Source organism: Rhodamnia argentea, chromosome 6 (genome assembly GCF_020921035.1).
Source record: "Rhodamnia argentea isolate NSW1041297 chromosome 6, ASM2092103v1, whole genome shotgun sequence".
Classification (NCBI taxonomy): Eukaryota; Viridiplantae; Streptophyta; class Magnoliopsida; order Myrtales; family Myrtaceae; genus Rhodamnia; species Rhodamnia argentea.
Window position 1 is genome coordinate 20,402,917 of NC_063155.1, and position 26,638 is coordinate 20,429,554.

Here is a 26,638-nt window from a genome sequence, read left to right on the forward strand (position 1 = left end):
AACACGTTGCATGTTAATTATTTGAACCTTAAGTTGCGATTTGGTATGGACTTGGGAGAGTTCGAGTTAGGTTAGTTAATTAATTAACCTGATAATCCATTAGCCCGGAAATTAACTCGTCTATTTTTTCTAGGTCGCGACACACTTCTAGCCCTTATTTGAAAATTTTCCAATAAACAAGCAAATATATGAATGAAATTATAATTCTCTTTGTCTTTCATTTTGCCAATTATTACTAAATGTGGTTTGTATAGAGGAAGGAGAGGAGAGAATATTTTGAGAGAAAATTACAAAACCATTAGGATGTTTGTTTGGTGAAGAATAAGCAAATTGCAAATTAATCCTCATACTTGTAATCGTTTTTGGTCGTTTAATTTAATGAGTCAATAAAAAATAATTTTATTATTAACACCAATCTTTGTATAGCTATTTTTACTGATAATGATAATATATTTTTTTTATCATATCACTAGTTTTCGCACATAATATAAACGATGCCATTTGTAATTTTTTTAAATCGTTGATTTTTCGTGAAATAAGTAAATTTGAATTTCTTTTTCTCATCTCACAAAAATTTAATTTTTCGTTTCTTTAGTCACTCGGAAACAGTCATCTCTCTCTCTTCCCAAAAGCATTTCCTTCCTCCGAAAGGTCCAACAAAGCTCCTCCAATGGGGTCCACTCCCTCATATTCTGCTTGCACAACTTGCTCGCGAAGCAACTTGCTTTTACGAGGGAGAAGACGAAGCGCGCTGATGTTCAGCTTCTCCATTCTATATGCAAACCACCGTCGATCATTGCCAACCCAACCTGTGTCGGGAAAGGAGGGAAGAACAGTGCTGAAGTGACTGAACCCTCTCTGGTACGTCTGTCGATGCGCTCTTTCATGTGAATTTACGAAACGGCTCTCGTTTAGTTTTGTTGTGCTCTTGTATTAGATGAGAGAATGCCTGTGAGTGATATCATCTGAAACTCTGCTTGTTTAGCTGTCTATCATAAATTGGTTGAGGCGGTTCTTTTAGTCCAGTTCTTGGTCTGTGGGTTTAGGCGATCAACAGTCACCTGTCATTGTTATTCTCTGAAGTTTCTTAAGAGAAACTGTGGGCATGTTTTTTCTTTGACTGCAGTTTTCAGTTTCGGGTTTGCTGTAACTATCATGGCCTACGTTCCTCCGCATAAGCGACATTCGAAGGAGAGCGTTAGCCCGTCCCCTGTTCCTGTGTCGCTTTCGCAACAGTTCAAGAAAGGTTTAAGCTTTAGGTCGCCTAAAACTAACGTTTATCAGAGTGAGAAGATCGTCTATGAAAACACGGCGATATATAGATGGTTGGCTGTTGGTTTGGACGCTGATGGAGATCACCTTCCTTCTGGCGTCTTTCTCAAGCCGGTCTCGGTTGATGCCATTGGATGGATATCAGGGGAGAAACTGCTAGCCTTAGGCAAAAGTCGTATGGTTAATGGTAAGTGATTGTTCCTTTAAAATGTGATCCTATGTGCTCTATATATCTTAAGATGTGGATTCATGTTGACTTTAATGGCATTCTTGGCTTCTCAGAAGAAGATGAAGCGGGTCAGGACCGCAGGAAGAAACCTTGGGAACGTATAGCCGAAACTGTGATGCAAGATTTAGTCTCTTCATTCGAAGTTGTGAGGAGTGAGATTAAGGGTCCGGGCTTGGAACAAATAAAACCAATGCTGGTTGCTAGATTCGGGAAAAATCTTTTTCGTGGGTAAGTTGCATGAATTAATTTTGGTGAATCATTAGCTGCTGCTTCTTTATGTAACACTTGACTTTAGTTCATTAACTGAGGTCCCCACGAACCTAAACGTGGTTAGGACAGAGTTCAGCATTTGGCAATGCTTTGGATACCCAAAGGAAATTAACTGCCGGCTTTGCTTGTGTAGTACTAAATTTCAGTGCAAAGTACTTTTTGGCTTTCCCACTAAAATTCAAATTATTGCACATGAAGTCTATCCGGACATGCTCTTAGAAAGGAAAATTGAAATTTTGAGTCTCACTATTCTTCTGCATGATTGTGAATATCTCAAACTTCAGAGCACCTTGCTCGTTGTATCTGTCTAAAATCTTGTTGCCCGTTGCAAATACCATGCAAGCTAGGCTTTGCTGCTCATAAAGCACAATTATCAAGGAGCTTAAACGTGAACTCCTTATAATGATTATTTTCTGTGTACTTGATGATATTTGGATGACAGGATAGACACATAAGCTTAACATTATCTTGGGTGCAGGACTCCTCCATTTCCGGTGGAAGCTTGTGGAGATATTGTTACAGAGACTTCATTGAAACAGCTGAGAAGATTATTTTACAAAAACCTTCCTTCCTCTTTTGTGGAAGATGTGACTCAGAGAATTATCAAAGAGATTGGCCTTAGTTTTGAAGATGAAAAGGATATATATCTTGTCCTGGTGCTTTAAGTCTCTAGTTTCTTCTTTTTTTACTTCTTTTGTGTTTCATATGCATTTCCATATTGACATGCCAGTTGCATCCATCTTCCTGTGTTGCAGTTATCTGACAAGTCCAGGCCAGATGTGACCATCCTCTGCAAATGTAGTGTCATTAAGGCAGATCAGAGACTCAAACTCTACAAGGCATATTCCTGCTTCTGACCACATAATGAGAACTTATACTAAATATTACCCTGCTTGTTACATACTAAAGGCATTATGTTTTATATTAAAGGCATTATTGTTGCTTTAGATAAATGTAAAATCGTGCATCATGCTAGTTGCGTGGAGTTATATATGTACTGTTCCTTTTCCTAAATGATCGGGTTTTTGTTGTTCATATAGATGTTGACAACTGCAAATTTTTGTTGCAGGTCGAATTAAATCCGGTGCGATGCCTGGTAGTTGATGTATCGTGCCTCAGTAAAGATCTGGATATGAGGTTGATGTTGTTCAACAAGAGAGTCTTGACGGCTATTAGTGTAAGTAATTGAAGAGAAGATCCATGGGAAACTTCACTTTGTTGAAGGCACTTTACTGGGGCTTTTTTTTTCGGGCTTAAGCAAAAACAGAATGTAATATTGTACTTTCCTGCCAAAATAAAAATTTCATTCAGATTTCAAAAAATTATGATAAAAGTGTTTTGGATTTGAAAAAGGTTCAAGCTGTGAGTAGCAAAAATTAGATTATGTAAAAAGCAAAATTAATGCATCTAAGATGATTTTTGACCTTAACTTTATTTCCCTGGGCAATCAAATTTTTTGGCACATCGCCAGTCTTCTTAATGTACTTCAAAATGTTCATGTGTTGCAGGAAAATGAAAAGAACAGCATTAGTGATTTGATTACTTCTGCAGTTTTAGATTCTAATGTTAAGGGGGGTTTAAGATGGCCTTTGGGGAAGGCATCTTCTGGAGATAGATACAGCGTTTTTGGAATGCGGCATACAATCTCTAAGACTTATAAGAACTCATCCATGAGGCTGAAGGCAAGACATGCAGACCGCTTCAGGTTTAGGAATTCCCATGGACAAGTTACTGAAGAAATCGAACTAAATTTCAAGGGAATAACTTCTGTATTGCACGTAAGTTCTTTTGACCACCCGTTAAGATAACTGTAGTCTTATTGGACGTACTTTGCTTGTGAATGCGAATTGGTTCCCTGTGCTCCAGCCATAGGTCTAAGTCTAACCATTGGCTAAAAGCTAGAATCAACAATTGAAGCATCCTGTATCTTAGCTAATTTGTGAGAGCCTTGAATGCAAAATGCATAGAATTTCCGGCAGCTAATGAAACCTGATATAGTGCATTTAATGTTTTTAATTTTGAATTTTCTGTTTTCCCTAGAACTTCCTTAACATGACAAATTATCTTTTGACAGGTAAAGAGTTGATTTGTATTTCCTTCTTTTTTATTTTTATTTTTTTATTTTACTGATGAAGTATTTCGGCTGTTAGATAGGGTTGCATTCTTTCACCTTGTTGATACAAAATTTCAGAGTTGTAAAGTCCACTGTCCGTCGAGATATCAATTTGATTAAGCGTGTTGATTTAGTGTTTCGTGGGGATGATGTGCTCTTATCGAAACCCAATGTTTTTATGCAGCTTACAATTAACTCTTTTTACGTACAATAATTTATGTCGAGGGATTTCGTTTGTGAGATAAAGGTTGAGTATTTTCTTACAAATTGAGTTGCCTATAACAACTTCTACATGTGGGTCTGTCATACTTGATGGCCTCCTTCTCGTCATCTTCTTCATCAGATCTTGTATCAGGTCTTGTGTTTTTGGATTTTCATTTTGTTGACACTGCTGTTGCTGCTCTACTACTACAACAATTTTCAGGGACAGAGTCTGGGAACTGATTCAATCTCTGATATGCTTAAAGATGCCGTAAAGATGATGTGGGAGCACTTCTTATCTTGTGGAAATCCGGTCGTTTGAATCAGCCTTTCTGTTTCTCAGTGTGTGTGTGACAGAGAGAGAGAGAGAGAGAGAGAGAGATAATGTGGTGATTATGTGTGTTTTGTGATAAATAAAAATTCCTAACTGAGAATGTACCATTCCCTTTTTATGCCTTGTGGAAATGAATTTGATAGGTTGCTCTGGCTTTATGTATCCCCTGGCCATTTGCTTAAAAATGAAGTCTTCTTGTTAATTAAAGAGATTTGATGAGCTACTGCATCTTAGTAAGGTACAATTATGCGAATCTCGATATAATGTATTTTGATATTTTCATCAGCTTTGATAATATAAATGTGATGTTTAGAGTGCAATGTGACATATTTCAAGAGAACACGAGAACTGTATTGTGTATTGTGGGAAACACTGACTGTACTGAATTTGCGACTACTACCAGTGGTGAAGTTTTCTTCGTTTTCGGTTTCCCCACCATTGCGTCAATGTGATCATGCACTTTCGGCATTTCAATGCCTTGAAAACTCGGACAATTTAGAAGGTAAGTTCCTAGTCATGGGAATATGGTAATACTCATAGCCCCTTGTCCCATGTCGAACAATCAGACAACATATGCGACATGACTTTAGCCAAATCAGGTAGAGTACAAACGTGGAAGAAAGACCAACCTGAATCTTCCATTGCCTATGAAGAAGACACGCAAAAGATCTCTCTGGTTACGTCTCCTGGACATTTGATACATCATGTCTTCTCAGTTCTTAATTTAGCTGAATGCCCTGGTATTGCTGGAGGCAACTTGGATTTTCGGAATATACTACGGCGTTAGGTTGAGAACTTGTTATTCTGTTTCCGTAGCTCATAATGTTGTAAACCCTGATTTCACATTCCTTTGTGTTGACGGCTCATGCAGGAACTGTTGACATTCCTGCTGGTGCAGCACTTCAGATGCTTCTAATTACTGCTTCTTGTTGTCGCCCAGCCGTTTCTTTTGGGACTTCCTTTAGAAACGAAATGAAATAAGGACACCGCTCGAATTTGTCTTGAACAAAAAAGAAGAGATAAAGCGGTACAACGCTTTTTCAGTGCAAGCCGCGAGAGCGGTATCAAATCGAGGCAAACTCCATTTTTTTTAACTGAAAATCCTTATGGCTTTTTGCAATGTACTGACTAAAAGAGCTACGGATTGCTTCTTGGGTGGCGGCGAACAATGCAACTTGCGTTGCGGGAGATGCCTGCACGTAGGGTAGGGCCCGGCCCCGGCCTGCTTCTCTCCCAAATGTGGGTCTCCAAAACCCGATGTCATACGTTCAAATCCTACGTTTCGCCTCCTATTCGGAGAAAGACAATGGGTTCACAGTGCTCATTCTATAGATACTGTCAAGGCAAACTAATGAAAATAAAAATAAAAACATGCAGCTCTATGTATTTGCTTTTTGAAGTCTTTCACCCTGTTGTTGATAAGCCAAGGCATATTCGTCCTTACGTCAAATTGGATATGTAATTATTAGAATATCAAAAGAAAAAAGGGGTTTGTCTATTTTGTCCAAAAAAAGAGGAGAATGCGCAAGTTACAAATGGTCTAATGAGAGGAATGGAAGTGATCGACACGGAGTTCCTTCCGAACCCAGCTCACATACCGTTTTAATGGGTGAACATCCGAATATTAGGTAGCTGTCATTAAACTAGGCATAATACTTTATGATAGAAAAGAAAGAATAATGTGCATTTTTCGTTGGGGATTTCTTGGAAAAAAATCGTCGCACCTTTTATTTGACAAATGAAGCTAACAAATAATTGAATATAAAAAAAACTTGCAAAATAATAAAAAAAGAATGCTCTTATTCGAAGTCCACACCCAAACTGATAAACTATTCATAGCAAAGGGTCAATTTATTTTGGTGTGGATGGAAGGTAGGCTATCCTTCTTGATTTCAATAGGGCTCCTTACGAGTGTTATCTACTATTATCTAAAAATAATCAAGTTATTAATGATCGGACGAAATCAACATCCATGTACGATCCATACTAGATTTATCAAATTTGCTAATAGCATTGATAAAAGGAATTAAGGGATTTCAGTGTATAGACTTTTCCATTGTTTCGATAGGTATAAAAAAATTATTGTGACATTTCTAAGAAAACCCCAATGAGAAGAAGAAGAAAAAAGAAGGTATTAGGAGATGGACCCTCATGGCCCAACACTAGCCTCTTCTTTTTCGATAGGATTCCATCATTTGCAGTTTCCGGCGAACTAGACAAGGGCTTTAATTTCTCGAGCCTTATGAGGAGAAAACGTATCATTCTGAAGTGATCTATTAATCTTCTAATAAGTGTTTTAACGACAGTTCCACCAGTAAACAATCAAATAGATCAATGAAATTATAATTCTCTTTGTCTTTCATTCCACCAATTACTACTACATGTGGTTCATCTAGAGAAAGGGGAGGGGAGAAAATTTCAAGAGAAAATTACGCAATCACTAGGGTGTTTGTTTGTTGAAGAATCAGCAAATTGCAAATTAATTCTCATACTTGTAATCGTTTTTTGTTGTTTAATTTAACGAGTTAATAAAAAATAATTTTTTTTATTAACACCAATATATGAATAGCTATCTTTACTGTTACTTTGAATATATTCCTATCATATCACTCGTTTTCGTACATAACATAAATGATGCCGGTTGTAGTTTTTTAAAATCGAGATTTTTTGCGAAATAAGTAAATTTGAATTTCTTTTTCTCATCTCACAAAAATTTAATTTTTCGTTTCTTTAGTCACTCAGAAACAGTCAGCTCTCTCTCTTCCCAAAAGCATTTCCTTCCTCCGAAAGGTCCTTCAACAAAGCTCCTTCAATGGGGTCCACTCCCTCATATTCTGCTTGCACAACTTGCTCGCGAAGCAACTTGCTTTTACGAGGGAGAAGACGAAGCGCGCTGATGTTCAGCTTCTCCATTCTATATGCAAACCACCGTCGATCATTGCCAACCCAACCTGTGTCGGGAAAGGAGCGAAGAACAGTGCTGAAGTGACTGAACCCTCTCTGGTACGTCTGTCGATGCGCTCTTTCATGTGAATTTACGAAATTGCTCTCGTTTAGTTTTGTTGTGCTCTTGTATTAGATGAGAGAATGCCTGTGAGTGATATCATCTGAAACTCTGCTTGTTTATCTGTGTATCATAAGTTGGTTGAGGCGGTTCTTGTAGTCCAGTTCTTGGTCTATCAACAGTCACCTGCCATTGTTATTCTCTGAAGTTTCTTAAGAGAAATTGCGGGCTTGTTTTTTCTTTGACTGCAGTTTTCAGTTTCGGGTTTGCTGTAACTATCATGGCCTACGTTCCTCCGCATAAGCGACATTCGAAGGAGATTGTTAACCCGTCCCCTCTTCCCGCGTCGCTTTCGCGACAGTTCAATAAAGGTTTAAGCTTTAGGTCGCCTAAAACTAATGCTCATCAGAGTGGGAAGAACGTCCATGCAAACACGACGATATATAGATGGTTGACTGTTGGTTTGGACTTTGATGGAGATCACCTTCCTTCTGGTGTCTTTCTTGAGCCGGCCTCAATTGAGGTCTTTGATGCGATATCAGGGGAGAAACTGTATAGTCTGCTAGCCTTAGGCAGAGGTCATATGGCTAGTGGTAAGTGATTGTTCCTTTAAAATGTGATCCTATGTGCTCTATATATCTTAAGATGTGGATTCATGTTGACTTTAATGGCATTCTTGGCTTCTCAGAAGCAGATGAAACGGGTCAGGACCACAGGAAGAAACCTTGGGAACATATAGCCGAAACTGTGATGCAAGATTTAGTTTCTTCATTCGAAGTTGTGAGGAGTGAGATTAAGGGCCCGAGCTTCGAATGAATAAAACCATTGCTGGTTGCTAGATTCGGGAAAAATCTTTTTCGTGGGTAAGTTGCATGAATTAGTTTGGGTGAATCATTAGCTACTGCTTCTTGGTGTAACACTTGACTTGGTTTCATTAACTGAGGTCCACATGAACCTAAACATGGTTAGGACAGAGTCCAGCATTTGGCAATGCTTTGGATACACAAAGGAAATTAATTGCCGGCTTTGCTTGTGTAGAATTAAATTTCATTACAAAGTACTTTCTGGCTTTCCCACTAAGATTCAAATTATTGCAAGTGAAGTCTATCCGGACATGCTCTTAGTAAGGCAATTTGAATTTTTGAGAGTCTCAATATTCTTCTGATCATGAATATCTCAAGCTTCAAAGCACCTTGCTCATTGTATCTATTTGAAATCTTGCTCCCCATTGCAAATACCATGAAAGCTAGGCTTTGCTGCTCATAAAGCATAATTATCATGGAGCTTTAACGTTGAACTCCTTATAATGATTATCTTCTGTGTACTTGATGATATTTGGATGACAGGATAGACACATAAGCTTAACATTATCTTTGGGTGCAGGACTCCTCCATTTCCGGTGGACGCTTGTGGAGATATTGTTACAGAGAATTCATTGAGATGGCGGAAAAAATTATTTTACACAAACCTTCCTTCCTCTTTTGTGGAAGATGTGACTCGGAGAATTATCACAGAGATTGGCCTCAGTTTTGAAGATGAAAAGGATATATATAGTGTCCTGGTGCTTTAAGTCTAGTTTCTGCTTTTTTCACTTCTTTTGTGTTTCATAGGCATTTCCATATTGACAGGTCAGTTGCATCCATCTTCCTGTGTTGCAGTTATCTGATACGTCCAGGCCAGATGTGACCATCCTCTGCAAATGTAGTGTCATTAAGGCAGATCAGAGACTCAAACTCTATAAGGCAAATTCCTGCTTCTGACCACATAATGAGAACTTATACTGAATATTACCCTGCTTGTTACCCTGCTTGTTTCATACTAAAGGCATTATGTTTCATATTAAAGGCATTATTTTTTCTTTAGATAAATGTAAAATCATGCATCACGCTAGTTGCGCGGAGTTATATATGTACTGTTCCTTTTCCTACATGATCGGGTTTTTGTTGTTCATATAGGCATTGACAACCGCAAATTTTGGTTGCAGGTTCAATTAAATCCGGTGCGACGCCTGGTAGTTGATGTATCGTGCCTCAATAAAGATCTGGATATGAGGTTGATGTTGTTCAACAAGAGAATCTTGATGGCTATTAGTGTGAGTAATTGAAGCGAAGATCCATGTGAAACTTCACTTTGTTGAAGGCACTTTACTGGGGCTTTTCTTTTTTTTTTTTTTTCGGGCTTAAGCAAAAACAGAACGTAATATTGTACTTTCCTTCCAAAATAAAAATATCATTCGGATTTCAAAAAAATTATGATAAAACTGCTTTGGATTTGAAAAAGGTTCAAGCATGTGAGTAGCAAAAATTAGATCATGTAAAAAGCAAAATTAATGTATCTGAGACGATTTTCGACCTTAGCTTTATTGCCCTGGGCAATCAAATTTTTTGGCACATCATCAGTCCTTTTAATGTACTTCAAATTGTTCATGTGTCGCAGGAAAATGAAAAGAACAGCATTAGTGATTTGATTACTTCTGCAGTTTTAGATTCTGACGTTAAGGGGGGTTTAAGATGGCCTTTGGGGAAGGCATCTTCTGGAGATAGATACAGTGTTGTTGGAATGTGGCATACAATCTCTAAGAATTATAAGAACTCATCCATGAGGCTGAAGACTAGACATGCTGACCGGTTCCATTGTGGGATTTCCGATGGAGAAGTTACTGAAGAAGTTGAACTATATTTGAAGGGAATAATTTCTGAATTGCATGTAAGTTCTTTGGATTCCCGTTAAGATAACTATAGTCTTGTTGTGCGTACTTTGCTTGTGAATGCGAATTGGTTCCCCATGCTCCAGCCATAGGTCTAAGTCTAACCATTGGCTAAAAGCTAGAATCAACAATTGAAGCATCCTGTATCTTAGCTAATTTGCGAGAGCCTTGAATGCAAAATGCATAGAATTTCCGGCAGCTATTGAAGCCTGTTATAGTGCATTTAATGTTTTTAAGTTTGAATTTTCTGTTTTCACTAGAGCTTCCTTATCAAGACAAATTTATCTTTTGATAGGTAAGAGTTGATTTGTATTTCCTTTTTTTTTTTTTTAACTGATGAAGTATTTCAGCTGTTAGATAGGGTTGCGTTCTTTCACCTTGTTGATACAAAATTTAAGAGTTGTAAAGTCCACTGTCCGTCGAGATATCAATTTGATTAAGCGTGTTGATTTAGTGTTTCGTGGGGATGATGTGCTCTTATCGAAACCCAATGTTTTTATGCAGCTTACAATTAACTCTTTTTACGTACAATAATTTATGTCGAGGGATTTCGTTTGTGAGACAAACGCTGAGTATTTTCTTACAAATGGAGTTGCCTGTAACAACTTCTACATGTGGGTCTGTCGTGTTTGATGGCCTCCTTATCATCATCTTCTTCATCAGATCTTGTATCAGGTCTTGTGTTTTTGGATTTTCATTTTGTTGACACTGCCGCTGCTGCTACTGCTACTACAATTTTCAGGGACAGAGTCTGGGAACTGATTCAATCTCTGATATGCTTAAAGATGCCATAAAGATGATGTGGGAGCACTTCTTATCTTGTGGAAATCCGGTCGTTTGAATCAGTCTTTCTGTGTGTGTGTGTGTGTGTGTGTGTGTGAGAGAGAGAGAGAGAGAGAGAGAGAGAGAGAGAGAGAGAGAGAGAGATAATGAAAGTCACGGTGATTGTGTGTGTTTTGTGAGAAAATACGATTTCCTAACTGAGAATGTACAATTCTCTTTTTATGCCTTGTGGGAATGAATGTGATAGGTCGCTCTGGCTTTATATATCCACTGGCCATTTGCTTAAAATGAAATCTTCTTGTTAATTAAAGAGACTTGATGAGCTACTGCATCTTAGGAAGGTCCAATAATGCGAATCTTGATATAATGTATTTTGATGCATAGTAGACATTTTCATCAACTGTGATACTGCAAATGTGATGTTTAGAGTGCAATGTGACAAATTTCGAAAGAACACAAGTACTGTATTGTGTATTGTGGAAAACACTGACTGTATTGAATTTGCGACCACTACCAGTGGTGAAGCATTCTTCATTTTCATTTTTCCCCCCGATATGTCAATGTCATCATGCACATTCGGTGTTTCAATGCCTTGAAATCTCGGATAATTCAGAAGGTAAGCTCCTAATCACAGGAATATGGTAAGACTCATAGCGCCTTGGCCCATGTCAAACAATCAGACAACACATGTGACATGACTTTGGCCAAATCAAGTCGATTACAAATGTGGAAGAAAGACCAACCTGAATCTTCCATTGCTTATGAAGAAGACACGCAAACGATCTCTCTGGTTACATCTACTAGACATTTGATGCATCATGTCTTCTCAATTCTTAATCTAGCTGGATGCCCTGGTATTGCTGGAGGCAACTCGGATTTTCGGAAAATACTAGGGAGTTAGGTTGAGAACTTGTTATTCAGTTGCCGTAGCTCATAATGTCGTACAACCTGATTTTACGTTCCCTTGAGTTAATAGCTCATGCAGGAACCGTGGACATTCCTGCTGGTGCAGCACTTCAGATGCTTCTAATTCTTTCCGTGCCTCATCTGTATTTGATATGCCGACAGCGAGCGGCGGTTTCATATGCATTCGGCAATCTCCAAGGAAAGGTATTGTCCGGATCCTATGATGACATCCAATGCCTTTAACTTTTGCTCTTTCTTTCTTTTGCTCAAGTCATGTTTTTTAGCGATCGTCTTGTTGAAATTATACCTCGAGTTTAAGCCCGTAAAGAAAATTCAACATGGGATTTGTTAAAGGAAAGTCTGAAATCGAGCCAAGCTGATTTTACGAAAGTGAATTTCGACGTTGAAGTGGGCCAAGCTAATCAAAAGGGAAAATCAAAGAGGAAAGTCAGAACTTAGACTTTGTTTGAAATATTAGAAATCAACTTCTGTACTGAAGTCGGTGAAGAGAAACTCAGAGAAGAAACAAAGTCCAAGTTGAACGGTTCTCCTTCTCTAGTTCGGTCAGCCGATAATCAAGAGATTTGATGGAAAGAATTTTGGTTTCTAGAAGATGCACATTGCATATTCTCTGTATGCGAAGAATCTGCGCTTACCCCTGTTTGGGTCGAAACCAGAGTCGATGAAGCAAGCTAAGTGGAAATTGCTGGATAGACAGGCATTGGGTTTTATTCGACCGACGTTGGCTTGTAACAAATGCATATAACATCACGAGAGAAAAATCACTGAGGGTTTGATGAAGGCCATGTTGGGCATGGACAAGAATCCCTTTGCGATCAACAAGGTCTACTTGATACGATATTTATTTAACTTAAAGATGGCAAAAATACTTCAATTGCTGATCATATTAATGAATTCAATGTGATTGTTCGCCAGTTGAGTTCAGTTGATATTAACTTTGAAGATGAGATATGTACGCTGATTCTGTTATCCTCATTATATGATAGTTAAAATACTATTGTTACTGCTATTAGAAATTCCTCTAGATCAACTTTTTTAACATTGGATAGGGTTCGCGATTTGACTCTGAGCGAGAGCATTCGCAGAAGAGAATCTGGTAAACCTATATCTATGAACTTTTGTCCAGGATTGGTGGTGCTGTTGGTTAGAATTGTGACAAGAGAGGGCTTATCAGAAGATATTACTCTAAGCTGAAGAATGAGAAGGGTAAATGAATTAAAGTTGAATATGTAGATAATGTCGCAATTGTAGTTGATAGTAATTTGGATAGTGCTGATTATGTCGTCTGTCATTGAGAATTCGACTTTCGATAGATGGATACCAAATAAGAGCTAATTTATAACTAGTCAATGCATGGACAGTAGTAAAACACAGTCGTGGAACAATGTTAAATGCGATGTCGGTGTTAGAGATGTTAGAATCATAATGCATAATGGTATCGTGAGGACTTTGATTGGAGCGAGGCATGTTCCAAAGTTAAAGAAAAGCATAATTTCTTTGTGTTCTTTGAATTTATCTGGGTGTTAATATACTTCAAAAGGTAGAGTTCTGAAAGTTGTTCGAGCTGCCTTAGTGATAATGAAAGGAAACGAGTGCTGTGGCTTGTAGGAGCTTCAAGGTTTGATAGTGACAAATTTTTCCGTGAAGATGTTGGATGCATTTGTTCGAGAGTCTAAATTGCAGCATATTAGCGATAGAAGCCTAAAGGTTCTAAGTGAAAGGAATTTGCTATGTGGTTATATTGTGACATACTAAATGTATACAGGTGTTGTGACTTAGGTAAACAGCGGAAAGTGTAGTTCAATATGGCTGTCAAAGTAATTATAGAGATTGTGGAGTTAATTCACTTGTATGTTTGTAGGCTGTCATGGTTTGCTTCTAGAAAGAGTGCCAGATTTGTGCTAATAGATGTGGATATCTACTTGAATAAGACTTGGGTGTTTGTAATGAAGCACAAATTTGATGTTGTTATCAAGATTACGTAATTAAGAGCTTTGATAAAAAAGAAGACTGGTAAAACAACTAAGCATATGCGGACCGACAAGAACATGGATATCTACTCGGTCTTTTTGAACATATTCTGCTTGAAAGAAGAGATAGTGAGACACCGCACTAGTGTAATTAATCTCAACATGTTGTAGAGTCGAAGTGCAAAACTTTACTAGAGAATGCTCATAAAATAGTCTTTATTGTTGGTATGACTAAGAGACTCCTAGCGGGCGCTTATACTACGACGAACTTCCTAATGAATAGATCCTCATGGATTGACATTGAATGCCAGACTCCTGAAGAAGTGTGGTTAGGTAACGTTACTGATTATTTTATTAGTAAATTATTTGATTGCTCATGTTATATTCGAGTGAGTTATGATAAGCTCGATGGGAGGGCAAGAAAGTACATATTTCTAGGTCATAAACGAGCGAGCGGGCTAGAGATTGTGGTGTCTAGAATTAAATTCACATGTTATCAGCAGAGAAGTTGCATTTGACGAGTCTCCAGACTTCCCGGCTAGGTGTAATTAAGCGGTGGTCATACGGATCTAGACGGTGTTTAGCTCAAAGTGGAGTTGCAATCAGAAACTCCTAAGATAGTGAGTACTAGTAAAGTAATCGACCCAGATAATTCTTACAGTGAGGTGAAGCCTGTAGAGCCAACAGTTGTCGTAATCGCTAACAATGTGCATATTCGATCTACAGACATATATGGATGCCTTTTTGTTTTATTAGTATTAGAGGAGGTTGCGTCTAAAATCTTTATGGAGTAGTTAAAGGTACAAGTGAATGTGGTGTTTTGATTTCGACAAAAGAAATTGTTGGTGTTTTGAAGGGCTATACATTAACGGTGAAATTCAAGTGTAGCTTGGACTTGAAAGATATCTATAGCGGTTGAGCCCACGTGAGGCTGTGACTGAGTGGTAGCGAAATTTAGTTCTGGCTAAGCGATTGTGACATGGCGCCAATGTCGAGCCAAAATGGAGATTGTTGAAATTATATCTCAAGTATGAGCCCGTAAACGAAGCCCAACACGAGATATTAAAGAAAGTTTGAAATCGATCGAAGCTGAATACACGAAAGTCAATTTTCGCATTGAAGTCGGTGAAGTTAATTAAAAGGATAAAAAAGGAAGTCATGACTTAGACTTTGTTTGAAATATTTGAAAATCTTCTTATGAATTGTAGTTAGTGCAAAGAAAGAGGAAAGTCAAATTTGGGTGGTTCTCCTTCTCTAATTCAGTCAACTCGAATATATATAATTCATATTCGGTTGTGAGAGTTTTTGCGCGCATGTGGATGAACACGCAACGAGTGCTTCTTTGTGAGGGGGTCACTCTTTTTGTTCTATGTATTTTATTATTTGATTGCTTTCTTCCGCAACATTTCTCACTTACGCTTTTTTTGCGAAGCATCATTCTCCAGAGGCCCAAAACCTATTTTGAGAGTTTTTAGTCTTGCGCTGAGCTGCTAGCTCTATCACTTGTGAGTAAAACACCCCCCCTCTCTCTCTCTCTCTCTCTCTCTATTTTCATTACTTCTAGGGAGAGCATGGCTCTAAGTTCCAAGGTATACAGGCTATGTTTTAGGTTCCAAAAATTAGGAAACCGATTCTGATGGATAGGTTTCTGATTCCAGACCTAGAATTTGGCATAAGTCTTCGTGCTTTTCTTAATCTACGCTTTCGCACGAACTTGTGATATTTTATGGTGTGCGATGATGAATACATTATTTGGAAGCACTGGTCTAAGATTCTATTTTCTGCGATATCTATCACTAAAACTTTTACTACGTTAATATTTCATATTTTTTTTGTGTCTAATATAAGTTGTGGTTAGTAGATTATAGCAGTAAATGATGGTCATTAGACGTGATGGTTTAATGCAATTATTCAATTAAAATACAGGTAGAACCTTAGTAGATCTTGAACTGACCCTAGAACCTATAAGAGGGTAGGTTCCAGATTCCATGTATGTAGGGTAAGTTTCATATTTCAATAATTGAAGAACTTGTTCTGTTCGGTGTGTTTCGGGTTTTGGGTTCCGGATGAAACCTAGATTAACCGTGATGTGACATCCTGAATTCCGACCAACTTTTGAAACTTTGAATAAACGAAAGGTCTCATTGATGTATTTCGATCGAATCTCACTCGGAATTGATTCCTCTCGAGCATACTAACCAAATGGGAATGGCTAGTAGAAAAATCAAGTACATGGACCTAAGAACTTGATCCTGGATTGACTCTTTGGCCATAAAAATTGTCGAGGAAATATTCTGGATCAATATAGGCCGATCCTAGAATGATTAAGGAACGATTTGAATAATACCATACGCTTAGATCACGGGTGATTCCGTTTGACCTTGTATGGGTTCCAAATGTCCCTAAATTATTTCTAACGATCGTGTCCATCGGGACTAGTGATTGACCCTCGCAATTGAATGACAACCAAAGTCGCCATGGCTCGAGAAATTCTTAAACGTGATATTAATCACGGGTCGATACGCGTAACTCCTAAAAGCCGCCCGTTAGTTTGAGATACGCCGATATTTCTATTGATCGAGATTGATCGCGAATCGAGCTTTAGAATTTGACGTCGGACCTTCGGGAGTTTCAATAATTAAATTTTGGACATTTCCTCATCCAGTGTACGATTTCTTCGCGGTTCGCCCCAAAGGGTTCGGGAAAAATAAAATTTGGATTGGAGATGGGAAAAGACCCATTTACCCTTGAAAAATATTCAAGTTTTCACTTTGGCTCAAGGGCATTTTGGTCAAATAATCCCCTTGACCGAAATGTTGACTATTCCTTGGTGAGAAATGACCATTTTGCCCCTCTTGCATTCAAGACACCAAAATATATCTCCCAAAATATTATCCTACCCTTTATTATTAAATGTTGGTCTTGTTCTCCAAATTTTCAAGACAACATTCTCTCTCTACCTCACTTCTCTCTCTCTTGGCCGAAACCTCCATTGTTGCCCTCCCTCACCGAAAATTCTATAAGCTTCCGTCGGTTTAGCCTTGAACCGCCGGAGCTTAACCACCGCCGTGAACTACCCGGGACCGCTGGATCTTCGTGGATCAAAGCCGATTGAGAGGAGTCGCCGGAGCCGCTGGTTGGAATCAAAATTTCTCGCGACTTTCTCGCCGGAAAACTTGCTAAAATTGTGGTAAGTTGGTCTCTAACCTTATATTAGATATCTAGGGTGCCAATAGACTTGAGATTGAGTAGATTTAGGTGAAAAATTGGTAGTTTTTGCCCATTTTTATGCCTTGGCTGAGAATGAAGCTTAGAGGAGAGAGAAAGGATTGTGATCTTCAATGAATAGTGATTTTGCATGATTAATAATGGAAGGCTAGGATTTGATCTTGACTTTTATGCTGTAATCCAACGGTCCACATTGAATCTTGTTTGCGAAGCTTGATCCGACGGCCGGGATTAATTCCTACATAGTGGAGATTGATCGAGTGGTAGAGATTTATCGCACGTTAGAATATTCCGATCATACAGTCACGATTAAATGCCACGGTAGTATGGTCAATGGTATGATACGTATTAAATGTACGATAGCGGAATTATGATCGTATGGTAGTTATTAATTGCTACATCGGTACTATTTCGATCGTGTGGCGTAGATTAACTTTTGTAGTGACAAAAATTAATCGTGTGGCCCGATAGGCCATTGGGTATTGTGTGACCTTATCGGGCGGTCCCGATTTATTAAATTCTCTAACGTGAGCGAATCACGTGGTTCCGATTGAGTGTCTGCTCAAGACAATTTAATCGAGTGATCTCGATTGGGCAATTGGGGAAAATTAGAAAGATCGTGAGATCCCGATCTTTTGTTGGAGAAAAATTGAGAAGATCATGTGGTTCCAATCTGTCGTCGGAGGAAATTAGTGAGCCCGGATGGTCTCGATCCGCTAATCAGGGAATTTAGCGAGATCACGTGGCGAAGATTGAACGATCGGAAGTATTTAAGTGATTGTGTGGTATCGGACGAGCGATCGAGGAATCATTGTGGTATACGGTCTTAAGTGGAATAATTGAGAGGAAAGGTAGAATTTTACCCCGAAGCGTTATGACAAGGAGTTCGTATTTTATAAGACCGTATTTTGCCCGAGGCGTTATGACGCGGGCTCGGTTATTATTATTCTACCCCGATGCGTTAAACGCGGGGTTGTGCTTATTATAATATCCTGAGGCGTTAAACACGGGATAGTGACCTGATGCATTATTACATGGGTCTGTCCGGTTATAATATAGCTTGATGCGTTAAACGCGGGCTCTGGACCAACGTGGAATATTTATAGTGACCTGATGCGTTATTACGCGGGTCTGTCCTGTTATATAATAGCCCGATGCGTTAAACGCGGGCTTTGGACCAACGTGGAATATTTATAATGGCCTGAGGCGTTATTACGTGGGTCCGTCCGGTTATAATACGGCTTGATGCGTTAAACGCGAGCCCCGGACCAACGTGGAAGTTTATACGATAGCCTGAGGCGTGGAACGCGGGCTTTGGAGCAACGTGGAATATTTTTATTCTAGTCTGAGATGTGAAATATCGATATGGGGGTAACGTGGAATATTTGTGAAGGTGTGGCAGTTTTTGGAGAGAGAATGGAATATTCGGGAATTTATTTGTGGAATTTTGTGATTGTCCGATAAATTGTTGGAAATTGCTTGCCTAAGACGTGTCTGGAGGCACTAGAACCCTAACCTAGAGTTAGGGGTTTTCTTGCTGAGATTTTATCTCACCCCGTCGTGGGCTCTCATTTTTCAGACACTCCGCCTCAACAATGAATGATCCGCCCGGGAGATTTGGTATTCCCCGAGGTCATGGTACCTGGAGAAGATGAGGAGGTTGTAGAGCCATCGGATGCGGAATAGCCACCTAAGCTTGACGAGGATGAGTTGGAGGCGAGAGATGATATAGTACCGGATAGCAAGGAGAAGGCCTAGGGTAGTTGGCCTCTTGAGCTTTTGTAGAGTATTTTCTTTTGGAAGCATAGTGGGCTTCGACCATGTAATATTTTGTTATAGGTGGTCACAGGCTTGTACGGTGGCCTCTGAAGCCCTAGGTTTGAAGGTTGTAACAATTATGTATATATGTACATAAGTTTGTTTTACCGTCCCAAGTCATCGTGATGTTAATTGGTTTCTGTACGGGGAATTGTTTCTGCTTCCGCAAGTGTTATATTTGTTGGTCTTTGGATCCTGGAGAACTATACACAATCGTGACCAGGTGGGATGTCGACAGCTCGCAGAGTTCGGGTCGTAACACGTGAAACCGCTCGCCCCTAACTACTTCAATGCTGCGCTTCACGAATCTTTTGTTTTAGTGTCACTAGTGCATGAGTGTTAGCTAGTTAAAGAGATAGTATGCAAAGTGTGAGTTAAGTGAAATTAGAAGTTCAAAGATACAATTAGGAGAATTGGAGATCATTCCACAAAGTGAACCCTACAATAGATGTGCCCTAGAATATCACATTTGAACTATTGTTCTTATTATTCAACTTTCGTCCTCATCATTTGGTCCCTAAGTTAATTTTCGATCATACGATTTCCAAGTAAATTTCATAATTCCGTTCAAATGTTAATAGGAAATGCTAGTCGAATATTGAAAATCAACACCCATGTCAATGTGTTGCAAGTGGTGGAAAAAAACGATGATCTCGATTGTGATTAATTTAAAGCATCACATTTCTAAAGGCCTAATGCCCTAAAAATATCCAGCTTTAGCTTTGGTCCCAATTCTACCCTTTGTCTCATAAAAAACTTTAGCTTTAGATGCAGTCTTAATTCTGCCACAATTTTTTTTTCTCACAAACTGCCAACTTTAGCCTAGTACCAATTCTACACTATTTTTTTTTGTTTTTCATAACAATATTAACTTTATGTCCACTTTCAATTTTACTCCAATTTTTTTTTTGTCTCAACAAAAATCAACAACTTTTACTCAATTCCTAAATTTGCCTCCATTAACCATCTATCTAAATCACCCTTAGTGATTTTGCACTTGGACTTCGATCTCTCGTGCTTGAGATTAATCTCTCGCAGTTGGAGAGCTCGTGCTTAGGATGCTCAAATAGCTTGTGCTTGGGAGTTTTCTATTTCTTGATTGGTAATGAGAAATTTTGGACAAAGGATTAATGGGGCAGATTTATGACTCAAATAAAAGCTTGTAGCTTTTTATGAGGCTGTAAAATTTTTAGGGTAAAATTGGAACTTGAGAGTAAATTGGGACAAGATTTAAAGTTGAGAGTTTTTTATAGGATAAAAAAAAGTTTATAGTAAAATTGGGACTTGACCTAAAGTCGATGATCTTTTATGGGACAATAGAGTTTAAGGTAGAATTAAGATGGCATTTAAAACTAGACTTTTTTTTTAATGAGATAAAAGGTAGAATTGGGACAAGAGTTAAAGTTAGAGGGTTTTTAGAGTATTAGACTAGATGCGAGGGCAAAAACAGGAAGGGCTGCCACCCTCTCCTAGGTCCGGGCTAGGGTAGGTTGCCCTCGCCTTTGGTTGACGGGGCGGCGACCACGGATAGGAGGGCCTATACTTTTTTTTTTTCGGTTAACTCGAGCTTTCTAAATTTTTAAAAAATGGAAAAAAGCAAAAAAATAGATGATGAAAAATTTCTTGACCAGCTAGTGAGGTCGGGCTTTTTCTAATACTGATATGGCCACTTAAAACCTTTATTTGAATACTATCCACCTCAAATTCTAATTTAAGAAAATAATGGCACTTGAGACCCTTATTGAAAATAAGGACCACTTCAGATTCTTATTTGAGAAAATGATACTTCTGGCCCTTATTTTGAAAATTTTCCAATATACAAGTAAACATATCAATGAAATTATAATTCTCTTTGTCTTTCACTTTGCCAATTATTACTATATGTGGTTCATAGAGAGGAAGGCGAGGAGAGAATATTTTGAGAGAAGGCACTAGGATGCTTGTTTGGTGAAGAATCATCAAATTTTTCGGTTAACTCTGAGCTTTCTAAATTTTTAAAAAATGGAAAAAAGCAAAAAAATAGATGATGAAAAATTTCTTGACCAGCTAGTGAGGTCAGGCTTTTTCTAATACTGATATGGCCACTTAAAACCTTTATTTGAATACTATCCACCTCAAATTCTAATTTAAGAAAATAATGGCACTTGAGACCCTTATTGAAAATAAGGACCACTTCAGATTCTTATTTGAGAAAATGATACTTCTGGCCCTTATTTTGAAAATTTTCCAATATACAAGTAAACATATCAATGAAATTATAATTCTCTTTGTCTTTCACTTTGCCAATTATTACTATATGTGGTTCATAGAGAGGAAGGCGAGGAGAGAATATTTTGAGAGAAGGCACTAGGATGCTTGTTTGGTGAAGAATCATCAAATTGCAAATTAATTGTCATACTTGTAATCGCTTTTGTCGTTTAATTTAATGAGTCAATAACAAATAATTTTATTATTAGCACCAATCCTTGAATAACCATCCTTACTGATAATGAGAATATATTCCTATCACTCGTTTTCATACATAATATAAATGATGACTCTTAAAATATTTTGAAATCCTTGATTTTTCGCTAAATGAATAAAGTTGAATTTCTTTATTATTAACACTAGCCATCGTTACTGGCAATGATAATATATTCTTATCATATCACTCAATTTCGCACCTAATATAAATGATGTTGGTTGTAATTTGTTAAAATGTTAATTTTTCGCAAAATAAATTAATTTGAATTTCTTTTCCCCATCTCTCAAAATTTTAATTTTTCGTTTCTTTTGTCACTCAGGAACAGTCATCTCTCTCTCTCTCTCTCTTCCCAAAAGCATTTCCTTCCTCCGAAAGGCCCTTCAACAAGCTCCTTCAATGGGGTCCACTCACTCATATTTTGCTCTACTTGCTCGCGAAGCAAATTGCTTTTACGAGAGAGAAGACAAAGCGCGCTGATGTTCAGCTTCTCCATTCTATATGCAAACCACCGTCGATCATTGCCACCCCAACCTGTGTCGGGAAAGGAGCGAAGAACAGTGCTCAAGTGACTGAGAACAGTGTTCTAGTGACTGAATCCTCCCTGGTACGTCTCTTGATGCGCTTGTACATGTGAACTTTCGAAATTGCTGTCGTTGAGTTTTGTTGTGCTCTTGTGTTAGATGAGAGAATGCCTGTGAGTGATATATTATCTGAAACTCTGCTTTGTTTAGCTGGGTATTATGAATGGGATGAGGCGGTTCTTTTAGCCCAGTTCTTGGTCTGTGGGTTTAGGGCGATCAACACTCACCTGCCATTATTATTCTCTGAAGTTTCTTAAGAGAAATTGTGGGCATGTTTTTTTTCTTGACTGCAGTTTTCAGTTTCGGGTTTGCTGTAACTATCTTGGCCTACGTTCCTCCGCATAAGCGACATTCGAAGGAGAGTGTTGGCCCGTCCCCAGTTTCCGCGTTGCTTTCGTGACAGTTCAAGAAAGGTTTAAACTTTAGGTTGCCCAAAACTAATGCTTACCAGAGTGGGAAGATCGTCTATGCAAACACGGCGATATAAAGATGGTTGGCTGTTGGTTTGGATGCTGATGGAGATCATCCTCCTTCGGGCGTCTTTCTCAAGCCGGTCTTGGTTGAGGCCATTGAACGGAGATCAGGGGAGAAACTGCTAGCCTTAGGCAAAAGTTGTATGGTTAATGGTAAGTGATTTTTCCTTTAAAATTTGATCCTATGCGCTCTTTATATCTTGAGATGTGGATTCATGTTGACTTTAATGGCAATCTTGGCTTCTCAGAAGAAGATGAAACGGGTCAGGACCACAGGAAGAAACCTTGGGAACATATAGCCGAAACTGTGATGCAAGATTTAGTCTCTTCATTCGAAGTTGTGAGGAGTGACATTAAGGGCCCGAGCTTCGAACGAATAAAACCAATGCTGGTTGCCAGATTCGGGAAAAATCTTTTTCGTGGGTAAGTTGCATGAATTTATTTCGGTGCTTCTTTATGTAACCCTTTACTTTGTGTCATTAACTGAGGTCCACGTGTACCTGAACATGGTTAGGACAGAGTTCAGCATTTGGCAATGCTTTGCATACACGAAGGAAATTGATTGAGGGCTTTGCTTTGTATAGAATGAAATTCCAGGACAAAGTACTTTTCTGCTTTCCCATTAAAATTCAAAATACCGCATGTGTTGCAATATTTTGATTAAACAAAAAGAAAAAAGTAGAAGTCTATCCAGACTGCTCTTGGTAAGGCAATTTACATATTTGAGAGTCTCAATATTCTGCTGCGTGATCATGAATATTTCTCAAACTTCAGAGCATCTTGCTCATTGTGTCCACTTAAAGTCGTGCTCCCCATTGCAAGTACCGCCCAAGCTGGGCTTTGCTGCTAATAAAGCATTGTTATTTTGCATAGTTTTTAGGTTGAACTCCTTATAATGATTATTTTTAGTGTACTTGATGATATTTGGATAACATGATAGATACATAAGCTTAGCATTATCTTTGGGTGCAGGAGTCCTTCATTTCCAGTGGAAGCTTGTGGAGATATGGTTACAGAGACCTCATTGAAACGGTTGAAAAGAGTATTTTACACAAATCTTCCTGCCTCTTTTGTGGAAAATGTGACTCTTAGAATCATCCCAGAGATTGGCTTTAGTTTTGAAGATGAAAAGGATATATATATATCATGTCAAGGTGCAAGTCTTTAGCTTCTGCGTTTCTAACTTTTTTTGTCGTACATTTCCATAACTTTGACTAATCAATTCCGTCCTTTCCGTTGTGCAGTTGTCCGATAAGTCCAGGCCAGATTCGACCCTCTCCTGCAAATGTAGTGTTTCTAAGGCAGAGCAGAGACTCAAACTCTATAAGGTAAATTCTCGCTTCTCTTAAAATAATGAGAGCTTATGCTAAATATTACCCTACTTCTTTAATGCTGAAAGGCATTATGTCATTTTATATAAAAATAACATCACGCATCACGCTAATTGTATGGAGTTATACGTGTACTATACCTTTTCCTAAATGGTTAGGTTTTTTGTCATTATTTATAATGGCATTGACAGCTGTAAATTTTGGTTTTAGGTCGAATTAAACCAGGTGCGACACATGGTAGTTGATGCATCATGCCTCAGTAAGGATCTGGACATGAGGTTGATGTTATGCACCAGGAGAATCTTGACGGCTATTAGCGTAAGTAATTGAAGCTAACATCCATGTGAAACTTGACTTTGTTGGGTGCACTTACTAGGGTCTATTTGTTTTAGCCTAACTACAAAAATGATTTCTTGTGTTTTACTTTCCCATCAAAATATAAGATATTATTCAAACTCCAAAAAATTATGAAAATTATATGTGAATCTAAATGTCGACATTTGTTTTTTGTGAAAGTTTCAAGTGTGCTGGATTTGAAAAGAGTTAAAGCGTGAGAGGAGCAAATTTTTAGTTAAGTGAAAAGTAAAAAGTAAGAGTCAGTTCAGACAGACCGTATTCTTATTGCAATAAATTTTTCTTTGTATCAAGTCCTACCTTCTAACGCTAGCTTGGAGGATAATTTGCAAGGGATGACTGTTGGCCATGTTACATGTTATGTAACATGGCTAATTGCTTTTCCTGGAGACTTTTCTTTTGCCAGTTTCTATTACAGCATAGGAAAGCAAGTAAAGTGGCCTATACCAAGGGAAATCAGTATGTAGAAGAGAATTGTAAGGGCCAACAGTTGCATTCTCAAAATTTTTGTCCATGGGCCAATTTACTAAATCAACATGCTGCAGACAATTTTCGACCTTAACTTTTTATTTCCTTGAGCAATTAAATTTTTTGCCACATCGCCGGCAAAAGTGTTACTCCCTTCAATTTACTTCAAGTTGTTCATGTTTGCAGGAGAAGGAAAAGAACAGCATTAGGGATTTGATTACTTCTGCAGTTATAGATCCTAGTGTTAAGGGGGGCTTAAGATGGCCTCAGGGAAAGGAATCTTCTGGAGGTAGATACGGCGTCGTTGGAGTTTGGCATACAATCTCTAAAACTTATAAGAATCCATCCGCAAGGCTGAAGGTGAGACATGCTGATCGGTTTGATTTTAGGATTTCCCATGGGGAAGTTACTGAAGAAACTATTGTCGCGACCTAAAATTAAGCTAAAGGATTATGAGGTTAATTAAATTAATTAACCTAATTCGGACCCTCCCAAGTCCTACCGAATCGCAACTTAGGTTTATTTGTGAAAAAAAAATTCAATCGGAGCCGCCACTAATCATTTACGGAAAGTTGATTAGAAACCTTAACAAAATAGTGGGAAAACCATTTTATTTCTACGAACCATAAAAAATGAGTCCGGGGACTTGATTTCGCTAATTGGAAAAATTAGCGCCCTTTCGGTACAAATTTCATGAAAAATTTTGATGATTAATTTGAAAAAAAAATGTGATATGGAACACTATGATAAAATGATTTGATTTTTTTGTTATGTTTTTCGGCAAAACAAAAGCAATGACAAGTTTGAACAAAAATAAACAAAAATGCCCATAATATACCATAATATTCCGAATTTTCCGAAAATCCTCTCATTCCCAAAGATCCGGGCTAAAACGAGATTTTATCCGCTACATCCTCGTGGATTCTAGCTAGTATACGGATATGTGTATAGAAAAATAGCATCCCTTTCGCCAAAAGGTAGAACAAAAATTTCTATACTAAATCACCATCCCATTTCATAAGATCATGGACAAGGTGTATGATTTATTTTTTTCAACGGGTCTAGGCACATAGATGAGCATACATTATGGGCATATTTGTTTAAAATTGTACAAACTTTATAACAACCAAAAGCAAACAAGCATGATGAAAATAAAATAAAAATGGGCCAATTAATTTAAATTTTTGAGAATTAGGAGGGGTGGCCGAAAATTTGAAATTGGGATCCACATTTCCTCATCCCAAATTCGGATTTCAATTTGAGAAAATTATCTTTAAGATTTGAAAAAAAATTTAATTTTAGATAATTCTCAAAAATTAGATAAACGTCCAATCCGATTCAAACCTTATCCTCAAATTGAATACATTCAGAAAATTTGTAAGAGATAAGATAATTCGAACTTGAGATAAACAATCCAACCAACTCATGTGCTTAGGATAAATATTCAAAGCAAAGTTCATTCACAACGACCGGATATTATCCAATTAAGCACGATACTTATCCATAACACAGAATTATCATTAGATAATCAAGGATAAAGCTCATTCAACCAACATAAGATAAGATTCAAAACAAAAAGATTATCCACAATGTGCAATTCGGCCAAGAGAGGTAAATGTGTGCCGAAAATCAATTCCTTTTTCACAAAAATTCTTAATCTTTCCGGTTTAACCAATTTGATCTTGAAATTGCTTGATTTACTTTGAGAAAAGACAAATTTCCAATTAAATATTATTGATTCTAAAAAAAAAATCACAAGATTCAATCAATTCATGATCAAATTAAACTTACTTGGAAAAATTAGATTTTCATCCCACAAATGGCCACTACAGTTTTCATCAGCATAAATTGATGCAAAGGTTAATTTTTTCATCTTTAATTGCAAGTCGACATGTGATCATCAGACATATATGCAAGTTACCAAATTAACAAATATAAATTGCAATCAAAAGTTGAGAAAAGTTACCTTTCTTCGAGCCAAATTCCAGCACGTGCATACTCTGAATTCACCAAAAAAAAAAAAAAGCTTCTTTTAGCTTAATTTTATAGCAAAAAGGGCCCCAAACAGCGTACAAATTGGCCTCGAACCTGTGACAAAATTCTGCACTAAA

General features: G+C 37.9%; 4 protein-coding genes across 6 annotated transcripts in view; all 4 read left to right on the top strand.

The window, feature by feature from the left end:
- Positions 1 to 26,638, top strand: part of LOC125315459 (putative disease resistance protein At3g14460) — a 707,586-nt gene that overhangs the window by 578,824 nt on the left and 102,124 nt on the right. The window lies entirely within an intron of this gene.
- LOC115734255 overlaps positions 1 to 26,638 on the top strand; it is a 55,801-nt gene that overhangs the window by 26,811 nt on the left and 2,352 nt on the right. The window contains exon 9 of one of the 3 annotated variants that reach the window (XM_048280548.1): positions 22,514 to 22,520. The exons of 1 other annotated variant lie outside the window; for it this stretch is intronic. The gene's annotated coding sequence lies outside the window, so the exon portion shown is untranslated. Of the gene's footprint in view, positions 1 to 4,427; positions 4,474 to 22,513; positions 22,521 to 26,638 lie in introns of those variants that run through there. One more of the 3 variants, XM_048280547.1, reaches the window with a different exon arrangement.
- On the top strand, positions 776 to 4,407 carry LOC115733767. The gene is made up of 8 exons (XM_048280729.1): positions 776 to 861; positions 1,127 to 1,459; positions 1,555 to 1,729; positions 2,250 to 2,427; positions 2,527 to 2,610; positions 2,841 to 2,948; positions 3,280 to 3,549; positions 4,309 to 4,407. Exons 2-8 carry the CDS (start codon positions 1,156 to 1,158, stop codon positions 4,405 to 4,407), a joined length of 1,218 nt encoding a protein of 405 aa, XP_048136686.1. The 5' UTR covers positions 776 to 861; positions 1,127 to 1,155.
- LOC115733925 lies at positions 7,278 to 23,946 on the top strand. The gene is made up of 6 exons (XM_048280559.1): positions 7,278 to 7,422; positions 7,675 to 8,016; positions 22,623 to 22,797; positions 23,347 to 23,528; positions 23,619 to 23,702; positions 23,916 to 23,946. The coding sequence occupies exons 2-5, from the start codon at positions 7,704 to 7,706 to the stop codon at positions 23,627 to 23,629; spliced, it is 681 nt and encodes a 226-aa protein (XP_048136516.1). The 5' UTR covers positions 7,278 to 7,422; positions 7,675 to 7,703; the 3' UTR covers positions 23,630 to 23,702; positions 23,916 to 23,946.